Below are 21,329 nucleotides of genomic sequence, written 5' to 3'. Positions count from 1 at the left end.
GGCACTTTACAGGGTAATTTAGATGCTTTTAGTTTTGTTTCCACTTTAAGCTGAAACAAATCCTTCCTGGATGATTCACTGACTCCTCTTCAGCTTCTCTCCCCTCACTCTAAAGAAACCCTGGATGACACAGAAGAAAGCACATGCTTCCAACTTGCCAACTTAGGAGACACAAATCCCAACTTTGATCTTGGGTGTAACTTAAATTTTGCTTGCATATTAAAGCATCTAGCCACTGCTTTCCTTTCTGCCACACACGCCTAATGAGAATTCAGGAGCTTTCTCTGCCACACCTGAACCCTAAAGAGCCACCTTCTGCTCTCTAGCACCACTGCTAATGATCCACACTGTTCCAGTTTTCTTCATCAATATTTCTGCCTTTACAACCTGTTGTTATTTTAAGCTTTAAGCAGGCTTGCTAATACTGATCCAATACCAGATAATAATGATACCACGTAAGACAATACCATGATAATGACACTGTAAGAATGATAGCAATGTTCCCATATTATACCACTATCTCCCCAGAAGGATGTGGGATTTAACCTCTAAGCCAGCCCGCTGACTTGCAGCCTCCCTTTGCTACAAGCCATCTCAAACCCAAAGAGAATGTCCATCAGCAGGAGGAGCAGCTCTGACTGACCAAGGAAGGTACATGCTTGCCTTCTCTTCCTCTATTTGACTAGGAGCAATGTGGGGGACACCTGCCAGTCATAAAACCTGCTGGATTTCATTAGCGCAACCCCAGATATATTTCAGAAAACCCATTTGAGGAGTATTTCAATGCAGTATATTAATTTTGGACTTCATCACTACAACTTAATTGAAAATGAGCACCATTGTACATAAGTGCAGTAAACATATACAATCTCAGTACCTGTTCAGCAATAAAATTTCGAGCTCATTTATGTAACTTTGTAACACTCCCTTGTTTATCTCACAAGTTAACTCTCAGGTTTTTAAAAATAACAAACAAATGTGCATTGATTTTTCACAGTTTTGCTGCTGGCATGCTGTCTGTATTTCTCTCTGGACAGGCAAATCTGATAAATACGATGGACAGTTCCGATGTCATTTACAGTCACTTTCTGGGGAATTTCCCTTTCAGAACTCACAAGCTAGTGGACTGCACTGAGGTGAGTGATTGTTCACATGCTTTACTAATGTATTTGATTTGCTAAGCAAAAAACAAAATAAAAACCAAACCAAACCACAAACTTAAAAGGCCATGCAATCAAGTTCTTGGTTGGTGTAAACTCAGAACATCAAACCAGCTCAGTACCAGTAAAGACCAAAACCCAACTGACCACATGCTTGGTTACAGTGGATTTCCTCATCCGGGGAGCAGGCTCAGTTTTGGCAGTGAAATCGTGAGCTCTCCGGCCGTGCTTGCCAATGATTACTGGGCCTCCTTGAACAGGAGTGCCCCAAAGAAAGCACAGGAACTAGTCCCTGTGCCCATGCATGTGCTGAGAGGGCACCAGAGCACCACAAACAAGCCTCTGCAGTGTAATTCAGGCTTTTCTGGACACTGCCACATCTAGGGCAGTCAAATTAAATTAGTCAGATCCTTCTGTGTCTCCAGGACTAATCAGGGGAAGGCGCAGGTGAGGACTGTTGCAGATACCTGTGAAGTGCCTCTGACCTGCTGTACCTCAGTTAGGGGGCAAGGTAAAGGGTCTCACACACAAGAGTACAAGAGCCCACACTGGCACCCTGACATCAACTCAGACCCTCACTGGCAGCACAGGCTGGTGGCTGCAGCCTGCCCTGATGCAAACCACACGTCATCCACCCGGCTGCTAACCACCATTTTCCTGCTCCTGCACAAATGGGTGAATGTGGCAGTAAATTCGACTGTTTGGCACATGCAGGCGAGGGTCCGAACTGTAGCCCCAGCCACCGAGTATCAAATTCTACCTGTTCAGACTGCCTCTCCAGCTGGTACAAGCCCTCTCCTGTTTTCTTTGGACTTTGCAGCCCCAGCCCTGTTTCAAGCATAATCCTGAGAACCCCACTTTCTCAGAGCTCACTCTAGTGCATTTGCTTCTGTTGTGGCTTGGTTATATCTCCATCACCCTCTCCACAGCAAGAGAGATGCTTTCCCTAAGATGAACTACTCGTTTAGGGTTGGAATTAGAGTTAGGATTCAAGACAAGGATTATAAAACCTGTGGCTGTATCCTGACTAATTCTAGGACAGGCAGGGGACTCAGATCCTTGCTATGTAGACAGGGCTGTGAGTTTAGCTTAGTGTCTCTGGGAGGTATCTAGCTAGACCTCTCTTTTTCTGTCAGTGTGAGAAGATAACTGGGATCAATAAAGGCAAATAACTTAATACATTAGTTCTGGGGTACATAAGGGTGACAAATGAATCCTAAGATGCTGAGTTTAGCACTTAGTTTTGCAGCTGTAGGGGCTGAAGAAACAGGCTTACCCTTTGAAGGACTGAAGCATGCTCTTCACACTTCCAATGTCTTTTTATCAGTTCTCCAATGGGACTGTATCTTGGAGCAATGTGCTAGGGCCAGAGGCTGGGTTTAGAACAGTATTATGGATAAGGCCAGAAGGGCTGGGCCTTCTAGGAAAGGTTTTGTCTTCATCTAGTGTTAGTTCACCAGAAAATTGGCAACTTACTACTGCTGCCTATTCCTGCTGTAGTTGAGGCAGAAGAATTGTGCACAATAGATTTATAGGCTCCCAGTCTGATGTAGGATTGTGTGGGTGTCTACATAATGTTTCATAATAGAAGTTTTGTCTTCTGAACAACATGAGAAGCCAGGTACTTGGAATCCCCACACAGAGTGCTATTAAGGCGAGAATCGAGCTCTCAAATACTCAGGAGGTGACAGAATTAAAACTAGTTGTTGCAAATCTGATTTAGTGAGTGCCAATACTGCAACAGGTTTTAGCCACATGATCACCATACCACGTTTCCCTCACATGACCTCTGACACAAATGCATATGTAAATCCTATATATTATTAGGGGGATTAACAGCACTAGGCAGTGTCTCACCTCATTATTACAATTTTGCAAGCTTTTGCATATGCTACTTGACAACACTGGCTCTGCTAAACACTGTTCCTGAGATTACTGACATAGTTCTAGTATAGGCATCCGTAGCAGTGCTATGGGCCAAATCTTGCCATTCTCAACTTCATTCAAATGGGCATTTTTAGCAGTTCAAGACAGAGAAAGCATTGCATTTCACCTATGCAAGAGAGTAGGATTTGTCCCATTCATTTAGTTCAAGCAAAAAAAAAAAGATTTTACCTGAGGTTTTCAGAGCTGAATTCTGATTCCAGGAAACGAAGGAACTGGTCTCGTCCTACTGGGTCCTTCAGCACCTCATCCATGGAGAAACCCCATCTTTTCACACGCTGCTGACTAGGTTCTTTGCTATTTGGAAAGAGAAGGGAAAAACCAGATGGAATGTGCATTTCTGCCTGCTGTCCGAGCAGCTGCTGCTGTTTCTGATAAGCAGCAAAGGGAGGAAGATCATCAGATGAGACGGTGGGGTTTTTTCTTAAGAATCTGCAGAAATACAACTTAGCAAATAACACACAAAAAGAAGCTATGAAGACCAGCGTTATCACTAAAGCAACTGTACTATCTGGGTGCTACGTGTAAGGCAAATGAGAGAAACAGTGAATGATATGCAGAGTAATTTCTGGTAGTTTTCATGTAAAGAACAGCTCACCATACTTGAATGATTATTCATTACACACTTCTTGCATATTCTCAAATGTACTTTGGGATTTCTTGTATGTCAAGGCAGAAATTTGCCAGCAGTGTTCCTTGCACCACTTTTGAGCTCCAGAGCATCTCCTTGTGTCCCACACAGTGCTGGCTGGTCACTTGGAACTGGCTTCAGACTTTCAGTTCCACATTTGCATTAAAAAAGCAGTTTCACTAAGAAGCAGTGCAGACGAGGTTTCTAAAAATGATTACTGGTTTGTGGTATTTTGTTTTTCAGTGCCTCTGATTTTTGGATGCCTAAGTCTTGTAAGATTAAAAAGTATCTCCCTCCTACCCTCCATGTTAATCAGACTCTTGTTTTGCATCTCAGCTGGGACACTGAGACGCAAGGCACCCAAAGTCACTAATAACCTTTCTCCTGAATTATTTCTTAATGCATCCCCACTTACATAAGCCGTTGTTTGAATTGCCAGATGTTGCAGAGATGCCTATGGGGAGAGGCAATGCCTGGGAATCACAAGGATCCTATGAGACAGTCCACATCAGAGCGTAATCTGGGCTCACAAAGTGTTTGAAAGCTTCTGCTGTGATGGCGTCATACTATGAGACAACCATTAAAATACAGCTCAGCTGCTCACATTTGTGACAGTGAAGCCATTGTTAACAGTAGATATCTATTAAACTACATGTCTTGTCATGTCCACAGTGATTCCTAATCCCAGAGCCTTAGGGGACAGTGGCGATCTGTGCTGAAGACCAAATAAGCCAAAGGGGTAAATAAAATGCCCGCTTTGATTTCCTCTTGGTGTAAAGACTAAGCAAAATTGATGGGCATGTCCTCACTCAAAGTGCAGAGGCACTTGGGATGGCTCCTCCTGCACTCACCCAGCAGCCAGCACTGCAGATGCCAGCCTACCTGTTAAGTGAGCCAGCCTGGACACAGGGACATGAAAGCCATGAATTTCCTGCTGAATCCAGAGATTTGTTGCTGCTCTTCTTGCTGCTGAGCAATGTTCTAGCATGAAAAAAAACCCACCAATGTGCTGTCTAAAATGGAAAGCTTTCTGTGGTGTTTTCTGAATCCAAAGTGCCATGAAGGATGAACTGTAGGGGCACAGGGCTGCCATACTCAGCAGCCTGTCTTAGCATTAGAAGTGATAGGCTCTTTGTTTTCTTGAGCAAGGGCTCTGGTCTCCTAACTGAGGAAACAGCTTTGCAGACAACACAAGGGGATCTTGGGGATCATTTAATTACTCATCAAGTTGGGACTTGATGCAGATGCAGTGAGTTCTCTTACAATAGAGGATAAATAAAAATACAGAGCTCTCTATTCTATCTCCCAACAATACAACTTTCTTTTTTTCATCAGCAGAATAATCACCTTCCTTAACTCTGAAATCATAGGCAGAAGCCAAGCATTTATTTTAAAGTCCTATAAAGGCCATGACATCAGGCTAATTGTATTCTTCAGGGACACGGACATCTTTTCTGGGATTTCCAGCTACCCCAACAGATGCAGAAATCATGGATGCCTGGACTACTTTGTGGGTACAGTAGTTGTACAGAGAAGTATTTTGCAAGGACTGTATCTGGTTCTAGCCCTGCTAGGGAGGATGGAGAAAAGGAGAGATACTGACTAAAAAGAAAATCCAAGATATTAAAATGATGTGATGAGGGGCAGAGATTATGAAACTAATGGATTTCTGTGACTACCACAGAAACAGGTAAAAATCTTTCACATCCCAGACCATGTGGTTTTTAAACAGGGAAAAAACTTGCCCTTTTCCTGGAACACTGCTTCACTATGAATTGGCTTTCTTAGGCTGGTAGCATCCTCAAGTTTACAATATTATTCAAGAACAGACAGGATTAATTTGGCATTCTCTTTTCAAAGAAGTGAACTCCCAGTTCAGATTTGGTGCTGAATAGCAGCAGCTAAACAAGAAGCCATTGAGCACTTACAGTATTTGGCCACAGGATGCGAGTGAGCAGTGATGGTGATATACGGCATAGCGATTCCATTCAGACCTGCAGTGATAGGTGCTAGGCAAAGGGGCAGGCAGCACAATTTCAGCCCCACTACAAGGGCTGTGGATAGCCTGTGATAGCAAGAGATGTAGACATTGGCCAGACTTCCCTTGCACCAGCATCATACAGGCAAAAAATGATCTGAATTGCAGTGCTGTGCTTGCTTTTTTGTAGAAACTCTCTGAGGTGCCAGGCATTGGAGCTCCTACAGTCATTCCTCCTCCTTTTCATCTATTACACACCATAACACGGACAAGCCAGCTTGTTCACTAACAGGTGAGGCCCCAACTCACTTTGTTCATCTATTATAATTCTGACCTGCCAAGTCTTACACATTATGTGTGAGCTACACTCTTCTGGCTCCTGTGCTAGATACACCTCTGGGCAGCAGGAACAGCCACTGCCCTGTAACCCATCCTGTATCTTTCATAGGATCCCAGAACAGGAGCAGGGCTGGAGCACTACAGCAGACGGAGGACCAGAGAGAAAGATCTCAAGGGTCAAAGGAAATGTGCTGGAACAGATATCTTTTAACAGTATCTTATCTGTGGACTCTTAAGACCTGAGTCTGCATGTCTTAAACAGGCATGAGAATGTGTTACCTGACTTACAGCATTTCACACATCAAGTCATATGGTAGTGGAAGGGCTGAATAATTCCCAGAAGTGATAAAGCATAAGCTCCTGTTTAAGCTTTAACTATGTACTCATATCTTGTCAAGTTACAGACATATAACTTCCTACCCAAACAGGGCAGTGGGGAGAGCACACAAACAAGACAACTCTAACATTACTTAAAACTACCAATTCTTACCTCATTTCAATGTCCCACAACGCTGCATCATCACTTATCCAGGGATTGGAAGGCTCAGCAGGTGTTATAAAGGGGTCATATTCCACATACTGCTCTGTGTAGGCTATTAAACTGACAGGTATAAAAAAATTAAAAAAAAAAAGAAAAGAAGAAAAAAAGAATCAGGGCCTGAATGCTCAGTCACACATCAGAGAGGTACAGCTTTGCCTTTTTTCTTTTTATTTGTTTCCTTTTATTTTTGTAGGGATTAGCCAGTTTCTCAGCCACCACAGGAGTCCCATTTCCCAGGGATGGTGCATGCCAGGGTTTCTCTGCAAACACCCACCAGCTCACTGCAGGATGTTCCTCAAACTTGCCTCTGTTGATATGCCCACAAAAAGCCCCAGGAGGCAACAACTGGATTGCTAATGTAGGATTTCCTCCCCAAGAGCCATGGGATGACTATGAAATGCATGTCCTTCTGTTCATTTGCTATATGTTGCTATTGCCTCTTGTGCTTTTGGTTTTTGCAGACTTTTGAACCCACTTAACTTTATGTGTTATGAGCAACACATCTAAATAGGGTCATGGGCTGTAGCTAAGAATATACTTAAATCTTCCAGGGTTCACAGACCTGAGCATCAAAGCTTCAGGTTATAGATAATTTTTTTTTGTTACTTTGGTATACCGTTTAGTCTAATGGCACTATTGTAAAAGACTTCAATGGCAGTTTATAATAATTAACTTAGAATGTAGTAAATTATTTGCATGCTGGAAAAACACCTGGCCTTTCTACTGGCTTGTTTCATAACGAGTCAGATAAGACATATAGCCTCTAATCCTCACTAGGATTAGATTCAAAGAGCTTCCTGGGAAAAGGGCTGTGTCTGCTTGCATAAGTGATTTCAGGAATTCCACTGTGGTTGGGGCCAGGGGCACTTTTTTACAAAAGAGAGACAGCATATATAAAATAAATCAAAAGAAATTTATCCTAGTCTATATTGGAAATACTCTAAGGCACTTCTTAATTTTTTTGCCTAGGCCTGCCAAGTAATTAACTAAGTTAATTGAGTCTCATCAAACTGAACAACTAATCTACTTGCACTGTGACTGTCCATGCTAAACTTTACCTCTGGTCTTCCCTATCTCGAAAAGGCAGGAGAATGAAAAGACCTTGTGAAACAAAGGGTCACAAAAGGCAGAAAGTTTCCCTGACCTGCTCTACAGTAATTATTTCTTTTTGTTTGTCCTAGCTCTTATCATGAGGCATTAAAATCATACACTTTTGTAACCACAGCAGGTTCCCATTGCCCCTCAGGGCACTGAGGGCTGTCTCATCTCATTTCATTAATTACATTTCATTGTAATGCTGTGGGTCAAGGGTTGGAGGAGGGAGCAGTGTCCAATTTCACAGAGCAGCAGCAATCCCTGAGACATCAATGAGAGAGAGGGTTGCTTAGAAAAAACCCAACAAAAAGGATCAATCAGGAGGTATCTGCTGTGAAACCTGAATTGCTCCTAATAAAATAATAAGAAGGCATCAGAGATGCTAGTACAAGTACTAGCAAAAATAAAAGCGGAAAAACTAAATTAAACGAAACAATGGGGAATTGCTAAGCACACTTTGCTGATTCAGTATAATGACAGCAGCAGAATCATTGTCTCATTGTCTAACAGAGGCTACAGGAGGGGGACTCCTAAGGGGAAAAAGCATTTCTGTCAAAATGCAAACCTGGGCTTTTGGATTTTAAGGTGATGCACTGTAATTCTGTTAGAAGAGGTGGTGGAAAGAGTTCACTAAAGGGTGCAGAGCTTGCCCGAAGAACCCAGCTACCTCACAATGAGGGGACTCTGCTCAGCCTTTACAGCAACTTTGAGGATCTGAAAGGATAGCACAGATTTTCGTCTAGGGAGCTGAGATTGCTTCTAGTAGGAAAATGCTCCAATGCTCTGATTTTCCCAGTCATTTCTGTGATGCCACATGTAGTGGAATCGAATTAATGCTGCACAATGCAGTTGGGGAAAAGAGTAGGTAGAATATATTGATCGTTTTGCTCAACAGTTCTCAAATCTTATTGCTAAATCCTAAACATGATAGGGTGCAGGTGCCAAGTGAGAAAGGATGTGGAAGAAAGGAAAACACTTTCCAAGGTGCCTAGCACAGCTGAGGGATGCCTGCTCCCACAGTTGGTACAGATCTACTCCTGGAAGGAAAACAGGAAGGAGGGGGAAGAAAATCTTTAGTATAGGGCATGGATATTTCATGGGAGCTGGGGATAACCTATTGAGAGCCTTTCCATTCCTCTTCTACTGAACAAAGGCTCTCCCATAGAATAGCTTGCATTAATGGAAAATGTATGTGATTGGTCTATCACAACAATACTTTATACCTTATTCCTACAACATATTAGACAGCAGCTTGTTTCCCCACCACTCCCTGCCTTATTTCCTCCTCGTTACTTCCCTCATCCTGCCTGGAAGTGCCTTTGTGCTGTACTGCAAGAAACGGCAGGTGATGCCACTGTCAGGCTCGGCTGTTGAAAAGAGCATGCCAAGAAATCATCTCTTGTCCCCTTATCTGACAAACTGCCACTTAAACTAATCTCAAAAGCAGGGTCCAGACTGAAAAGTGACTTGCTAATAACAGCACCTCCTCATGCAGCAGATTAGTTCCTGGTGTTTTTTATTCAGCATTTTACATCGGGCTTTCAGGCTGCAAAGGTTTTTATTTCAGGCAACCGTTCAACTCAGGACATCCATATTCATTCCTCCTTGCCTACCCCAACCGCTGCCAAGCCACTGGACTCATCAGTCCCTCTACTTCCCTCCTGCCTGCTCTGTGATGCTCCACATCCAGGCTGCACTTCCCACCACTCTCTGCACCAAGCCCTGGGACCATCCAGCAACGCTGCCACTCAAAGTCATCATATAACCAAACACTTCTTCACAAGATATAAATATCACAGCCATAATTTTCATTCTTTATAATTACAAAGGAAACTTTCAAAAAAAGAGAAAAGAACTTTATTATTCAAATTTTATTTACTTTTCTCCTGGTTATCAATGTGACAGGTTTTAATAGCAACATTTTCTTCTCTAATTTGGGACCAATAAGAAAAAAAGCCTAAAGCCCTTTCAAATCAGGAAAATTTTCTGTCCAGTTTATTGAAAACTAATATTGTTTTCATTTTTTAGCATTGACATTACATTTGTAATGTCAGTAGCTTCTTATGAACTTGAACAACAGATGTGTTATGCGAACAGACTTCGATGTTCAGGAATGAATGAGTTTTATAGAGTCCCTCTTACTGAATAAACACCTACATAGAAAAAAATTCAAGCAAACCAAATCTGCTTGCTAGTAAATTACCAGCCTGGAAATTATTACTGTCTCAGTATATTAAGGTCATTGTAGGTAAACTCAGTACAAAGTTACTTTTTTTGGTAAAGCACAAATGTATCTCCTTAATGAAAAAGAACCAGAAAGCCCAGAACATAAATATGAAAGTGCTAATTTCAATGATACAATATAGTGAATGCAGGATTTCAGGGAGCCTCTGAATATCTTCTATTTAAGTGGATAAATTTTTGTTTTAATTATTAAACTTTATGAGCCAATAGGAATCTACTGTGGGGCTCTTGCCTTTTAATTTGCCTAGTTTAGTACACACCTGCTAATTACAATTGTGAGCACTGCAAAGCACATTTCATAGGGTAATCTCTTTTTAATTTGCATAAATAAAAAATCCTCCATTATTTCTCTACAAGGCACCAGCCCTTATCATATCCTTCATGTTCACCACAGCTTTCTTCTAAAAGCGATGTTACTGAAGAGCGTGTCAATCCCTATGCTTGTCTCAGTGATTCCCCTGCAAATGTGCATAACTTAAAAAGTACCTGAGGAGCTGTCACTCTCAATTAAATTTGAGCTTGTTCTTTACCTGTTCATACTTTCTGACCAGAATTAAATATTCTGCAAGTCAAATTCTGCCTTAATTTGCCCTATGAGAAATCCACCTCTTAAAACACTTCTGTGACTAGTCCAGGTACAACCCCAGTACCTCCCATAGGGTTTCATATATGTAAATGGTAGCAGAAACTGGCCCTACAACTCCAGTATAAACACGGACATGAACACCGCTTGCAACAAGGTGCAAATGCAGCTCCTTCCCCAGATCTGTGCCAGGCTAACAAGAGCTAAGCTCTGAGAGTTCATCCACACAAGAAAAAAGGGAATTTTCAAATTGAAAGAGGAATGACTTATCTGTAAATAAACTCTAGGGTTGTGAAGGGCTGGGAAACAAAAGTACTGCAATGGTTCTTCCTTTTGTGAATAATATTTCTTTTGCCTTTACAGTATGACTGTCTTCTCTGTTGCTGGAAATGCCAAAGTGGACATGAGAAAAGAATGGGAAATCGTGCAAACAGAACACTCACCTTTCTGCTACTTTGGACATCTTTAAACAATGTCTCTCTATCTGCATGTTCAGAAAAGTTATCTGAGGAGAGAGATGACAAGGACATTAACAATCCAAGAGCTCTAGAACATTCATTGATCATATCCCAACACACTATTGATTTTTGTTTCCAAACAGCTTAAAAGCAACTCAGAAGGAAATGGGACCCTTCCCTAGGTATTAGAGGAAGCTTATTAACTGCTGCCAATAGGAGTCTCCATTTACAACGGCAGAGCCCCAGGGAAAGCTTCAGATGAAAGCTTTCCTTAGGTCAGAAAACCCAAGGGCCAGTTAGAATTGAGTCTGGCCAGGAATGTCAAGAATAAGAGGAAAGGCTTCTATAGGTATGTCACAAACAAAAGACAAGGATAATGTGGGCCCTCTCCAGAAGGAAATGGGAGAACTGGCTACCCTTGATTTGGAGAAAGATGAGGTGCTCAATGACTTCTTTGTCTCAGTCTTCACTGGCAAGTGCTCTGACCACACCACCCAAGTCTTGGAAGGCAGATGCAGGGACTGTGAGAATGAAGACGTTAGGCCCACTGTAGGAGAGGATCAAGTTCGAGATCATCTTAAAAACCTGAATGTGCACAAGTCCATGGGAGCTGACGAAAGCCATCCACAGGTCCTGAAGGAGTGGCGAATGAAGCTGCTAAACCACTGTCCATCATATTTGAAAAATCATGGCAGTCAGGTGAAGTTCCCGATGACTGGAAAAAGGGAAATATAACCCCCACTTTCAAGAAGGGGAAAATGGAAGACCCGGGGAACTACAGACCAATCAGCCTCACCTCTGTGCCTGGCAAAATCTTGGAGCAGATTCCCCTGGAAAGCATGCTAAGGCACATGAAAAACAACGAGGTGGTTGATGACAGCCAACATGGCTTCACTAAGGGCAAATCCTGCCTGACCAATGTGGTGGCCTTCTATGATGGGGCTACAGAACTGAGGGATAGGGGCAGAGCAGTTGACGTCATCTACCTGGACTTGTGCAAAGCGTTTGACACTGTCCAGCACGACATCCTTGTCTCTAAAATGGAGATACATCAATTTGATGGATGGACCACTCGGTGGATGAAGAATTGGCTGGACGGCCGCAAGCAGAGAGTTGTGGTCAATGTCTGAATGTCCAGTTGGAGACCAGTAACGAGTGGTGTCCCTCAGGGGTCGGTTTTCGGACCGGTCCTGTTCAACATCTTTGCCAGTGACATGGACAGTGGGATTGAGGGCACCCTCAGCAAGTTTACTGACGACACCAAGCTGTGTGGTTTGGTTGATATGCTGGAGGGAAGGGATACCATCCAGAGGGACCTTGACACGCTTGAGAGGTGGCCAATGCCAACCTCATGAAGTTCAGCCGAGCCAAGTGCAAGGTCCCACATCTGGGTCGGGGCAATCCCAGGCACAGCTACAGGTTGGGCAGAGAAGAGATTCAGAGCAGCCCTGCAGAGAAAGACTTGGGGGTGTTGGTTGATGGGAAACTTAAGATGAGCTGGCACTGTGCGCTCGCAGCCCAGAAAGCCAACTGTATCCTGGGCTGCATCAAAAGAAGCGTGACCAGCAGGTCAAAGGAGGTGATCCTGCCTCTCTACTCTGCTCTCCTTAGACCTCACTTGGAGCACTGTGTGCAGATCTGGTGTCCTCAACATAAAAAGGACATGGAGCTGTTGGAGCAAGTCCAGAGGAGGGCCATGAGGATGATAAGGGGGCTCGAGCACCTCCCGTATGAAGACAGGCTGAGAAAGTTGGGGCTGTTCAGCCTGGAGAAGAGAAGGCTGCGTGGAGACCTCATAGCAGCCTTCCAGTATCTGAAGGGGGCCTACAAGGATGCTGGGGAGGAACTCTTCATCAGGGACTGTAGCGATAGGGCAAGGGGTAATGGTTTCAAACTGAAGCAGGGGAAGTTCAGGTTAGACATAAGGAAGAAGTTCTTTACGGTGAGGATGGTCAGGCACTGGCACAGGTTGCCCAGAGAAGTGGCGAACGCTCCATCCCTGGCGGTGTTCAAGGCCAGGTTGGACAGAGCCTTGGGCAACATGGTCTAGTGTGAGGAGTCCCTGCCCATGGCAGGGGGATTGGAACTAGATGATTTTAAGATCCTTTCCAACCCTAACCATTCTATGATTCTAAGGCATTATTAAAAGCAGGAAAGGCCCGTATTTGAGCCTTTTCCGATGTATTCCGTATTTCGTAGGCTGTATTCCTATGTCCGTAGACTACTCAAGATGCAATATGATCCTCTTTTTACACCACACTCCTCTCTTCCATTTCTCTGACTGGCATCACAAGACTAATAACAGTTTTATATTACATTTGCACTCTGCTGTGAACCAGTTCTTCATGCTACTCTGCAGCCTATGTTGCCTATGATGGAAAAAGCTCAAGAAATTTTGTGTTCAGTTTGAGTTCAGAAGACCACCCTGAAACTGGCTAAGAAACATGTTTAAAGCTGCCTTTGCTAAAATGCTGACCTGGCGATTCCTGCCTGTGCTTTAGTGAGTGCTGCTTGTTGCAGGAAAGGAATTTCAAGGCAGAGTTCTCTGTGCTAGGCCAAGGATGTGTGAGCTAGCTGGCTGTTCCTTAGAATGATTGTGCAAATAACTTTTTCCTAGTTCCCTAAAAGCTCTGATTGTAGAGTCTAATAGTAATGCACTGAATGAAGCTATCTTCAGCCTGTGCCCCACTATGCTGGCTTCTTCCCAAGCCTTTGTCACTGCCCACTTTTCAGATATTCTCAGTAAATTTGAAATTAATCTGTGTACTAGTCCACAGACAGAATAATAATCAATTCAAAAGTTAGTATTACCCATAATCCATATCATCCTAGAGCTACTTTAGTCTTTAAATACTTACTTCTTTATATGAAGTGTGTGAGGATCAAGGACAGGTAAACCATAAAATTGGTTTTGCTGATATCTCGGTAGCTTTACGTGCCTTTTTTTTTCCTTCGGATAACAGTTCTCAGAAGAGCAGCCATACAGCCATCTACTTACTTGTTTCCGGAAATCCTCTTTTGTAGTTTTGCGTACAGGTTGGGAGGGCACATGTACAGGGCTTTGGGGCTGAGCCTCCTCTGTAACCCCATATACTGACTGTGAGGAAACAATAAACAAACGTAAGAGTAATTACAACATTTTTCTCTATTATGCAATGATGAAAAGTGCAGTATGCAAAACAGTGAGGTAACAAGCTAGAAATTTCCTACTATGTATACCCACACAAGTCAATAACCACTCGGCCTGGAGCAAAATTTACAAATTAGACCATTCCTGCAGATACCTGCACTTGGAAGGTCTGCAGGCTTGTTAAGAAAAGAGTTTATTTTAAAAGTGAAAATGCAGCTGATAATTTTTAGGAGCTCTGTCAATGCTTGTGGAATGCTCTGTCAATGCTGGGAATGGTCACAGTGGTGAACGAAGTAGAGGAAGAAAAGACTAGAACCCAACCCTATGACATGTTCTTTCACTTGGTCCAATTTCTTGTTGTAAAACTACACATTGAAGAAAGTGTTTAATCAGGTGTCTGTCAATAGTTTAAGTTCATGTGAACCCCTCTAAACAAAAAACCTGCAGACTGACTTGTTGACATTCACTTTCAGGACAGAGGCCTGCACTGAAAGTAATATCAGCTTCACTTTCATTTAGTGCTTTTGCTTTTTATTTCAACTTCACATCTAAAAGACATATGAGTACCTCTGCTGCAATTTAACCACCAATGGAAGTTCAGGAGTTTGGTGTTCTCTCCAAAACAGGTAACAAGTGATAGATGAAAGGAAACGGCCTCCAGTTGTGCCAGTAGAAGTTTAGATTGGATATTAGGAAAAATTTCTTCACCAAAAACCCAAAAGGGTTGTCAAGCATTGGAAAAGGCTGCTCTGGGAAGTAGTCGAGTCATCATCCCTGGAAGTATTTAAAAAGATGTATAGACGTGGCTTAGGGGTGGACTTGGCAGTGCTCAGATAATGACTGGACTTGGTAATCCTAAGGGTCTTTTCCAACCTAAATGATTCTGTGATTCTACATACACAGAACAGCTAAAACTTGATGGAAGTCCAAGATACCAGGTTGCTAATGATCCAGCCTTTGAAATGATTAATGTGGGTAAACAGTTCTGAAAAATCTGTGCCCAAATAATTTTTTAATATGGGGCCTTGATAGTTTTGCCAATTACTTTTAATTTTATGGGAGTGCAGAGCCAGCAGACACCTGAGACACAGTTCCTTAATGCCCTTTTCAGTTCTACCTATCACCCAGTCTACATTGCTCTGCTGGTAAAATGGGATTAGTAAATTCACCAATTAGAACAAAATGGAACTGATACATGCAAAACACTTTTTTTCAGTTCAAATTCCAGAAACCCAATCTGACCTTTTTCACCTTCTGTGGATTTTTCATACGACGACACTTTCTAATGTCCATTTCTGTGGTGTTCACACAGCCTGGCTGAAGAGAGATGGTAATTGTGTTACTACCCTGTTTACAATCTTTATGCTACATTATCTTTCTAAAATATACCATTAGATCTTGTCCAAAATTCTTTTCTGAAGTTTGTGTTCCATAAATTACCCTTGCTAAACAAGAGACTGCATATACCTAATATTGGCATCTCAATATCCAATCCATTTACTCAACTTTGGCACCAAAAGGAAATCTCTCAGCTAAGAGAGGAGCTATTTCTAGGAAGTCTGAGCCAAACCTAGTAAGCTGCTTTTCTTTCATATGCACAATAAACAATCTTCAAAACGTAACATTTATCATGTATTTCCAAATCAATAGTTACAGGCATGCACAAGCCTAGAATGTTTAAAATAATCTTGTAGACACTTGGAGTGTTTCAAACTGCAAAGAAAACCCACGTGGTGACTTTAAAGGCAATATCTTTGTGCATAGCACAGTTTATTAGTATTAAAACTTCTCTGTCAAAACCTGGAAAGACTCATCATTCAAAAAAAGCTTTACCACAGGCCTGTGCACATCCCAGAATGCTCTTTCCTGGCTGTCCAAAATCTTTCTTTCTGTTTTATCCTTTTTCCTGTCAATTCTGAAAAGAAAAGCATAAACAGATGAGTCAATGTACAAGAAATGCTTTCTTCTCTGTTACAGTTCCTAGCTGGGGTTTTTAACCCCATGACAAAAAAAATTCAGAAACCCACTTTTTTGTACAGCATTGTCACACTCCCTTTTGCAAGGCCATGTGCCATGAAAAAAATATCACTGGTGCTTATTCCAGTATGTGTCAAAAGAGATTTTCCTACTAACATGGAAAATTTATTGTAACGTCTGTTTTTTTACCTGGTGAGGGATCCCAATACTCTGCTCCCAGACCCTGTCTTGACAGGTTGGAAGTTCATGGTTTTGGCTGTGTCAGGAGACCCACAGGGACCCTCTTTACTCCAGGTGAATTTCCCGCTTGTGCTGCTCCACATCAGGAGGCTCCATTGCACCCTGGTGCCCCAGTAGCACCACTGGCATGACCACAGACTGCAAAGGGGCAGCTCTCCCAGGCATTCCCAGCAGCAACAACATGGGCAGCACTCGTGGCCACCCCTCTCAGAGATTTCAATCCTTAGACTGGCTCTGCTCGCATGCGCTGGTGTTGGGAGTGCAAAGGGTGACAGCCAGCACTCACCCAAGAGACACAAGACCAGGCTGGCACAACAGTAACTCAGTAATTTCAGCCCTGATGCAGCCAGTGAACTGACTCACTCAAAGCACACACATCAAAGGCCACCAGAGGCTGTTCAAAGCAACTGTTACCCTATCTCCTGGCAGCACTGAACAATTCGTGTCTGGTGCCTCACTCCCGTGCCCAGCTCTACACGTGAGCACAGCAAAGTCATCACCGGATTGCAAGATCCACCTGCAGAGAGGCTGGATGAGGCACAGGGAAGGAGGAACAGCTTCCGCCTTCAGAGCAGAAGTGAAGAGCTGACACTGTCGCTGTGCTGGGTTCCCACGTTGCTGCCACCCAGAAAATCAAAGCAGTGAGGGGAAAAAACCACACCAGTTGGGATTTTTGACCATCAGGTTCTCTCCCTGCTGACTTTCTTTTGGAGGGGCAGTCATCCTCAGTTAAGCCTCTGTTAGAAATGTACAAAAAGGATATGAAACAGGGGTCTGAAACTGCAGTTTCTGAACACCCCTTCCCACCAAAAGCCCAAGCCCTCCACAGTTTGGTAGCACTTTCTGAATATCTCCCTGCAAGGCTGAGACAAGAAATCAGCCCTGCACCAACTCTGTCCCCACACAAAGACAGCGCAGCCACCAGACAGCAGTCACTGCAGAGCTAGCACAGACACCCAGTCCAAAATTACTTTTGTGAGCAAGTCCTTCACACCAGTCCAAAGTGGAAGGTGGAGTCTTCTGCCAGCCTCACACCACACATCACATACAAACTGGAGGGACTCTTAGAAGGCTTCATGAGGTGTCTTCATAGGTGCTTTGTGCTCAACCCAGTCTCTCTGCTCATACCCCTAAACTAACTCAGTATTTCACATTTTAAATTAGGAAGATACAATGTATCAGATGCTCTATGGCTGTGTTTTTTGTGCAGTGTACGTATAGCAGTGGAAATCCTGTGTGCAAAGAAAGACATGCAAGGCAGAGCGGAACTTGATAAGGAGGAACGTTTTCAGGTGTTTTGGTTTGTTTCCCTTTTCAGTTAACTCAGGGCTGTGAATTACACTGTGTATTCCAGCCCTGTCTTGCTGGAAACCTGAACACTGAAACATCACAGGAACCAGCAATCAAGAAGCTGAAACTAGACAGCAAAAAAAGTTGGTAGTGGCCAGTCCATGCTTATGTTTCAAAGAAAACAAAATGAAGAAAAGATGAATAAGCAACAGTGATCACAAAGAATCTGATATTTACATTTCTTTCTTAGGTACTAATCGTGTGCTGTAAACAGAGTACAGAATCTTGTTCTTAGATTTTTTAATTTTTTTTAATTTGGCAATAAACCTTTAAGTCACTGAAAGCACAATTGCTATTGTAACTTTTAATCTTCTCTTCCAAACAGAACGTTGGTATTGTGGTCAGAAAAAAATCCCTTAATTACGTTGTAATTTAAAGGATAATTACCATGTACTTAAATAGTGCATAATTACAATGTTATTAAGCAAAGAATTAATCAAAATCCAAAGGGTTAATCAAAGATAGACATACCTCAGCCACACCCTCAAGAAATGACATTCCTTAACTTTTTAGCATCTAATGCTGAAAGTGCAAATTCTTTCTTGTGGTATAGTGTGTCAGTACCGGTGTCCCTATGTGCCATCTTTACCAGCTTTTTGATTTTATAAGTGACAACTACATGCACAAAATGGACATGTAGACTTTTAGGCACTAGTTTGCAGACACTAGCCTGCAAACTGGACCATACCCATTTCACAGCAATAATGAAAACATGCTCAAAACATTAAGAGGCTTCAAACTGTTTTCACTAGGGAAGATGAGAAAAAAATGCAGATTTCAATTGTAAGCAGAGGATAGGAAAAACCCCAATACTAAATCTGAGTAAGTTTCATGTAAGTGGTACCCAGTTCTCCACTCTAATTTAGTAGCACAAGTCAGACTGCAGAGAGTGGAGGTAGAATGAAGTCAACTGGAGATTGGTATAAATGAGAAAACCAAATCCAGTCTATTGTAAATACCACCTTACAATCACTTTAAAGTAGCAATAGTTTTAGACTTAAATACTTTACAAGCATAGAGTAACACAGACAGATGACAAAGTGCTGTTCTTTACGTTTGTAAAGAACAAAAATACTACACCGAATGGGCAAGTGAATTGCCCAAGCTCCCATGGTGAACGCAGGCTCAGGAGCTCCTGACCAACATTTCCGTGTACAGGTAATTAAACCCATCTTTCAGATTCTGGCACAAATCATCAGAATTTGCTCTCTATCGTTTCTAGGCTGCCAGCAATTAAAACTCACCAACACCTTCAGAGCTTTGTCACAGTAAAGATTTTGACAAAGAAATTCCATCTGTACAGAATCCCCTTCCCTTCACAGCTCTAAACACTGGTGCAGTTCAGTACTCCAGGATTACTCACTTCACTTGGGCCTCAGCTTGCATGAAGATGAATTCCCACTTTCTTGCAAATGCTCTCTGAAGTCTTGCTAAGTTTTCCTGACGAAAGATGAAAATAGTAAGAACAACTAATCCTTGTAATTACAAGTGGTTAAGATTACAGTTAGCAGAGTGGGTGTTTATTTTATGCCTTTTTTTTTTTTTTTAAGCTGGAAAACTCAAGACACAGAAATCACTGTTGATTTTGGGTGAACCATCTTGCAGACAAAGCAAGGCTGTAATGCATCCTTTCGGGCTGCAGCCCCATAGCTGCAGCCAAAAGGGCCCTGTCAGGGGTAAGTAATGGAGTGTGATGAAGAAAACTTTAGCTCTACTATGAAAATAATGATGGACTTGTTCCCAAAAGATAACACTGAGAAGCTTTGTGAAGCTGACGACTTTCATTTCTGATAGCAGATGGCTGCCACCTGCACATTTCCCTCTCATCCCCACTTTCCCTTCCTCCCCCCACTGCTCTCTTCAGGCTTTTGCTGAGGTGCAAAGCCTGAGCATCCCTTGCTTTGCTCAGCCCTGGTCACCCCTGAGAGCATTACGCAGCTGCACAGCACTGAAGGCTGGGGACTGCCAGGATGATTCACGAAAGGAAATAGCTTGTTTCCCTGAACAATGAACACAGCTGACTGCAAAGACTGGGTCCAAATGCAGCCTTGCTCTACATCTGAACTAAGAGCTCTGGTCCAGACCCATTACAGAGAGTGTCGTGATCTGAACATTTGGAAGTGGATGTGACTTCATCACAGCTCAAGGTCAAACTCAGGACATGGTCAGAATTTCAGGCTTAAATGGCGCCCCAAAGTCACATATCCACACCCACCCTGATACAGAAGCCTATGGGACCATTAACCTGACCCTCTTCTCCGTTACAGCTGGTTCAACTGTTGCAAATTTTCATTTTGAAAATAAACACTATTAGTTCTACTGCTGTTCTTTTTATACCTGTTCCCTTTATTTCAAGGAAGTGCTTAAGTGCATGCACTTCAATGCTAGAAGAAATCTTCCTATTATTTACTTTAAACTCTCGTATGACACAAGGCATAAAGCTTGGCCCTGTTACCACCAAGTCCATGTAAGAGTTCAAGTCCATATACACAGAGGAAAACAGTTAAGCAAATGATTTACAGCTGTGCTGAACTGTGGCGATTTCCTTAACTGTGGCTACAAGGAAGAACTACTTGTAATTATCTGCAAAAGCAATTTTTGTGGTGTTTTTTTTTTTTTGCTTCACATGTGCCCCCTGGCGTAAATATGCTGAAGCGAATGAAACATCACCAACTGAAGCAATACTTGAATCGTGCTTATGTTTGGCCAATTATCAACAAAACTGAATGCAATTATGCAAGCTTAATCATATCATTGAGACCTCTGCTCTAACAGTATAAATGACGGGTGGGGAGTTATCTAGGAATGCTAGAAGTAGAACCTGAAAATGAGATGTCCCCTGAAATGCTTTGTAGAGATTCTCTTTGGAAACTCCAGGTCAGTGCTGATGCCTTCAGAGAAGCATTCTCATGCTACATCTCCAAAAATGTGCACTACATATACAGGGCTCCTTCACACTCTCGCAAGCCTGTTTCTCTCACTTGTGTTAGCTTACATCTCCATTGCTGGATCCACTTCAAGCTCCCATAATGACTAAGAGTCAGTGCCATTCTTATCTGATTGTCTCTAAGTAAGAGAACAAAGTTTGAATGCAGAAGTAATCTCTAATTGTGCAATGCAATATTCACAAGAAAAATGAGAGACTGCCAAGGTCTAATTATTTGCCATTACTGGAGCATTGCTACACTCCATAGACAACGATGTGCAAAAGTACTTAGCCATAGCCTCACTGCATGTGTGTGGGAGTGTGCGCGCTGCTGAACAGCCTTTTGTTGCTTTATGATAGATCTTTAGAGTACTTACAGTTAATTGGTTGGCTGTGAGAAATTTTAATGGTTTTAATAATGATATCAGCAATATGCAGAAGAGAAAACTCAGCAAAAGGATGTGTAAATGCATGCAGATTATTATATTCCTTCCTTTATGCCTGTACTTCAAGATTAAAACTCTTGGGAACTCTGGATGCATTTTCAGGGTGTACTAGATAAGTGGCAATTTTTGCATGCTATTCACTGAAAGACCAAATGGCATGTACGCATATCCATGTGCACAGAAGTCCCAAAATGCAGAAGGTAAGGAAAAAGGGAAAAGTCCATTCTTGGGGAAAAAACCCTAAAATATATGCAATATAAATGTTTTCATTGAAATAAACACAGACA

The 21,329-nt window shown here is 42.5% G+C and overlaps 1 protein-coding gene across 7 annotated transcripts in view; it reads right to left on the bottom strand.

The window, feature by feature from the left end:
• RGS6 (regulator of G protein signaling 6) overlaps nt 1–21,329 on the bottom strand; it is a 284,505-nt gene that overhangs the window by 50,220 nt on the left and 212,956 nt on the right. For all 7 annotated transcript variants that reach the window (XM_030483768.1, XM_030483772.1, XM_030483770.1 and 4 more), the window contains 7 exons: nt 19,034–19,110; nt 15,937–16,018; nt 15,346–15,420; nt 13,972–14,070; nt 10,959–11,020; nt 6,543–6,653; nt 3,276–3,401 (listed from right to left, as the gene is read on the bottom strand). In XM_030483768.1, the coding sequence (XP_030339628.1) occupies nt 3,276–3,401; nt 6,543–6,653; nt 10,959–11,020; nt 13,972–14,070; nt 15,346–15,420; nt 15,937–16,018; nt 19,034–19,110 (632 nt within the window). The remainder of the gene's footprint in view (nt 1–3,275; nt 3,402–6,542; nt 6,654–10,958; nt 11,021–13,971; nt 14,071–15,345; nt 15,421–15,936; nt 16,019–19,033; nt 19,111–21,329) is intronic.

The sequence above is a fragment of the Strigops habroptila genome, chromosome 4, assembly GCF_004027225.2.
Source record: "Strigops habroptila isolate Jane chromosome 4, bStrHab1.2.pri, whole genome shotgun sequence".
NCBI lineage: Eukaryota > Metazoa > Chordata > Aves > Psittaciformes > Psittacidae > Strigops > Strigops habroptila.
The sequence above is the reverse complement of the archived record's forward strand: the minus strand, read 5'-3'. Positions and strand labels throughout refer to the sequence as shown.